We start from the raw sequence: 5,146 nt of genomic DNA on the forward strand, positions 1-5,146 counted from the left end.
ATGTTTGTAGGCAGCAAGGAGCCTAAGGCCCTTTGGTCAGATGACTGACAGTCAAATGGCCCAGCGACGTTTGCTTGTGCGGTGGGTCGAGGAGGGACATCGATGGACGTTGAACTGCGCGAGCAAACGATACTTCCCGGTTGCCCAGGCCGAGGAAGGGGGTTTGGTTTAGGTACCTCACCTTGAGCCCTTCGACTCAAAATCTGACCCACGAGGCAGTGGGAGAATGTAGGGTTCTCTTTGGGAACCCTACCCGAAGCCGATGACTCAAGTCTGACCTGCTCGGCTTCAGGGGACTGCCCTAACCCGAGGGCGCAGGGAATGAGGCATTACTGCCTCATTCCTGATGCGACTGCGCACAGCAGGTGCCTTTTAAGCAGCACCGGACTCTTACGTTTTTAAGAGTATTTCGATCGTACTGGATAATTATCCGGCGGTCACGGTCAACCATTGGGCGATCGGAGTGTGCGGTTTTTGGGGCCGACCTTTTCTAACCTGTCCTTCCTCGGGGGAAGGTAGCATTGCTGCATCCATAAATATGGACATGCTGGTCGCCTGAAGAACACCTTATTGCTTTCATACACCTGTCGCAGAGAACAGTACGAATTTACCCCCAGGCCGCATCGTAGCACGAATACTCGTAGTACGGAGTGTCGGTGCTCTTGGCCTGGCTGCTCCTCTTTGGCCTTCCTGGCATGGTTGCACCTTGTGGAACGAAGTTCCAGCCAGTGTAGCCCGCGGGATCATTGCAGCGACCACCACTTCAAGGTGGTAGCTTTGGATCGGAAGCACTAGGTTATGAGACGATCGCCCAAACCTCGGATAAGGGTGGTCAGCTTGAGCTAGTTAATGCATCGGCTCCATCTGTTTGACCCCCGTCGACTGGAAGCTGCTTGGCTAAACGCTTGTGGGCGACAGGACATGACGTCGCAACGCGAGGTGAATTTGCCTTCTGTCAAGTTAGGCGCCACTAGACCTTGCCACTTGCCACTCCTTTGTGTGCCTGCCATGATTATCCGTTCGTTACTATCAAGAGTGTTCAGCTGTAATTTTGGATTTGACAACCTTATCCGCCTTATTTGCTTTGGAGTAAAAACGTTATCCTCTCATTAGCTGCCATATTTCCCCTACTCTTTATATATCGGTGGGGCTTGTTTGCAGTACGTTTTCCAGAAGCATGAGCTACTTGTATGTCGTTGCGATTACTCATTACCTTGTTGATGTGACGTTCATCCATGTGGGTTTATATACGTGGTTCCTCCGTTGTACGCTGCCTTCGGGGCTTACGATTGAGGGTTGAGTTGTGGCAATGAAAACCACACTTTTCCGGGACGAGATGGCTAAGTAGTTAGAGCGCAAATTTACTGACCGGGATGTCCGTGGTTCGAACCCGACCTCTGCCTCTTGATTTCCCCTGTCTAGGCTTGGGCAACCTGGCAGTATCCCAGCCCTCGTGCTTCCTCTCGGGTGGCAGGCAGCTATGCACCGAAAGGGTGTTACAGCTGAAGGATTATTTCATTTTACTCTTATTTTACCGGATGGGAAAGGTGTATCATCCAGAGCAATCTCAACCCAGTCGAAAAGCATATGTTTTAACCACTCATCAGTGCGTATACTACTACTCAGAGCGCCCGTAGTGCCGTAATACATGAATCACTTGTTTGGTTATCCCGTCAAAAAGAGGTGACGGTTTACGTGCCTCTGTGACACACCGAGTTATATTGTGTCAGAGTTTCATACCAGGTTGTCTTACCAATAGTCTGGTCCTTCAGGTTCGGGGTTGAAAAATGTGTGGAAACTTGTCCTTTGAAAATGATAGTGTACTCGCTTTTCCAAAACACCACTGTCATGCGGCCCGGCTTTTTAGCCAAATATTTTGATAGACGACCCCAATCTTACTCCTGTCTGGATCTGGGCGCCCTTATATTATCACAGCCCACGTGCAACCATAACACATAGTTTTTTAAGTACTGTCCAAAACTTCCATTGAAACGAATTCACTGGGAGCTTTCAGAAATCCACAACTTGGGATTCCGAACGGTTGGATTTTATGTTGAAAGCTTGTGCAATGCTGAAAGGATACAATCTGCACCACTGGGTCATACCAAAGCACGATCGGTTATATTTTCACACAAACCGACACAGTTTTTGGCCTATTTTTCATGGATCTCGGTACCCTTCGGAGTTGTTTGCATAGAAATTCCCCTCACTATTTTGTCGGAATTCCTGGATTTCTGCTTTTCAGTCTTTGGCAGATTTCTGATTTTGAAACTAATGGGACTGTCTTGATTATTCTCCCTTTCCGTCCAGTTCTGATCGGAACTTAACGTTCGCCTGTCGGTAGAGGTTTATCGATATTTTTAATCGAATGGCTTATCTGCTTGCACCGCTATTGATTGGCTGGCCGTGGAAGTTGTCCACACACAGCTGACTGTTGTTTTCTGGCGGTTACCAGCTGTGTCCCAATAATTGGACATCGGCGAATACTGGCAGTCCACTTCCCCCGGATGCACGAGGCTGTTAGTGTTTCTGTTCTTACCTGAAGCTTGAATGACGATCGATGTATTGCTGTATTTCCATGTTCGTATGAATTCCAGCTTCTACTAGTGTTCGACTTATGAATACTTCTAGGCCTCTGAAGCGGCTTCCTTTGTTCCCTGGATTTCCTGTTCGTATGAATTCCAGCTTCTACTAGTGTTCGACTTATGAATACTTCTAGGCCTCTGAAGCGGCTTCCTTTGTTCCAAAGATTTATTGATTCAAAAACCATCAGACCCAGTATAGCTTTTGGGGAACACCATTGGATTACGCGTTCTCAGTTAGGTGAAAACTTAACAAAACACGAACGTGTGTGTGTGTGGAAACTGCGGTCCCCAAAATGTGTACAGGATCATTTAGGTAAACCGCATATTGCCCGGTGAGTACTTACTTCTGCCTCCTATCAGACAGTTTAGTTTGTCACCGTAATTTACTCACGTTCCCGAATGGAACCGAAAGATCCAGTCTGTCCCAAATCTGAGAGCTCTAGGTGTATGTGGACCGGTAGAACATTTTCCTCTGAGTCACTTTGATTGCATTCTCCTATTTATTGCCTCGTTGTAAGATGATGCCACAATGGGTAATTCTGCATTTGTCACGAGGTGACCTTTGAATATCGAGCTTGGTGCACCAGGTAGTACGCTTCGACAAGACAAAGTACAACGGTCTGGAATCCCAACACACTGAAGACTAAGAATCATTATGAGATCGTGACACTGAAGAGCTATTCATCATTGCTGATGGCAATATCAGTGTGTGGCTGCTGTATTTAAGTGAAGGTAAATGATGAGGGTTGGAAAGTGGTGAAATAAACGGGGCTTGCTGCGAGCACTCGCGTCTTCTCCAACAGCTCATACAGTCTGGATGGCAACTGACCTTACAAATGCTACTAACTAGGTAATGATTTTGGATATCTACCCAAAATCATGTGATGCGAACGAAAATGCAAGTCCTTGGAGAGGGACGGGGACAATCGAAATGGATACTCTATTGAGACTTGGTTTTCACATATTTGTGCCGCTTACGGAGTCTGGTATTCAGCGACGGACCGCTAAGCGAGATCGTACATTATTCAGAGTTCTTTTTTTATATTTTGAGATTGTACTTGGCCACATCTGACAGACGGTAACTTAGATTCGCAGCTCCCAGCAACAGCCATGCAGAGAAAGGAACGCGTTTCAATATCTGCAGTTGTAACTCTTACCAGATGACCAGGCCATCCGACAGAAGTGATTTTGCATATGCTTGTCTCACGAATTAGCAGGGTTTTTGGAAAATTTGTAGATGATACGAGAAAATTGATTAGATAACACTCAGTATTTTTACAATGTGATGAAGTCATATGGTGCAAAGAGGTCGAGTTTAATTGTTGAAACAAAATTGATGCCACTAGAACTGATACCCCCGGCACCAGCTGATAGAACTGAGGATGCTAAGAGCTCGTGGCTATTTGCACTATCACCTCATTGCATCAGATTACGAAACTCTGAGGCGTCGTGCATGTAACGAGCTAGGAATTGTAGTAGTTAAAAATAAACGGTGCATGGGAAAGCCACTACCTTCGGACATCAATGAGCTCAGGACCTTATCGATAGGTTTCTCTGGCTTTTGCAGAAATTCTCACATGCACTTAACTGGATCAGTGTGGCGCATGATCATCTTTTTCTCATTGAGAAGGTATAGTTGCCGGGGAAATGTTTTAATTTTAAACACAGATGGTGTTTTTCAGCGTTTACTGCAACGCCACACAGCCACTAAACATACTTGAATGCATGGTGAATATGAAAAAGGCATTTCTCGTAGCCAATTGGACGAGATGTGTCAGTAATTCTCGCTGATTTTTCTTCAGTATCCTGTCGGAGAATCTGCCAAGTATGAAGTGTGTGAGGTCTGTATTTGGGGATTTCGATTATAAAGCATAGTGTGATTGATGCTGAAAAGCAACCCACCGACGCGTTGTGCCAAGCCGAGACGAACTTCATCCTTATTTTGGATTTGTTTTTGTACCCACTTTACCATCAGGGTTTTTGGTGCTTAATCTGAGTGCTTTCCCTTTGTAGGGATCGATCTTTCCCATTCTCCCGAGTTACCACGGAGCGTTGGTAGAATATACGCTGCTCCACCGTGCGTCCGAAATCTAACCCATGGCAGCCCCACAGTTACAAAGTCAACATGTGATGCTGGGCTCCCGCGAACGTTCGCAACCGGTGACACCGCGACCCAACATAGTAGGGTCACCCGCATTTCTTCGGACACTCAGTCCTTGTTTACCTCTGGCAAAGCTGACTTGGCTATAAAGCAACATACACCATCACCAGGCTCACGTTATCCTCGCCTTCCATCAATTTTATCGATGCAGTTGCCAGTCTCGCCTCCAACCACTCCAAAAGACGCTGACAATATTATGGAGATTGTAAGGTTGGTGATTTTTGAAATATCGCCATCTCAGCCTAATCTTATATAGCTGGGTTTACAACCAATCAAAAGACAGCGGAACTCAGGTGTTGTTTACTGTCAGTCGGGTTCATACAAGAATTAATGAGAATACAAGGATGATCCCATTCTATCTAATCGTGCCCGTTTGCTCCCCTTAAATGATCAATCTGTC

At 46.2% G+C, this 5,146-nt stretch overlaps 1 protein-coding gene across 1 annotated transcript in view; it reads left to right on the forward strand.

The window, feature by feature from the left end:
- The window catches only part of T265_13755 (hypothetical protein), a gene marked incomplete at both ends in the record, with an annotated part of 10,203 nt that extends 5,249 nt beyond the window's left edge, over nt 1-4,954 (forward strand). The window contains one exon of the mRNA XM_009170372.1: nt 4,599-4,954. Coding sequence (XP_009168636.1) covers nt 4,599-4,954 — 356 coding nt within the window. The remainder of the gene's footprint in view (nt 1-4,598) is intronic.
- Between the last annotated feature and the right edge of the window lie 192 nt (nt 4,955-5,146).

This window comes from Opisthorchis viverrini (genome assembly GCF_000715545.1).
Source record: "Opisthorchis viverrini unplaced genomic scaffold opera_v5_100, whole genome shotgun sequence".
NCBI lineage: Eukaryota > Metazoa > Platyhelminthes > Trematoda > Opisthorchiida > Opisthorchiidae > Opisthorchis > Opisthorchis viverrini.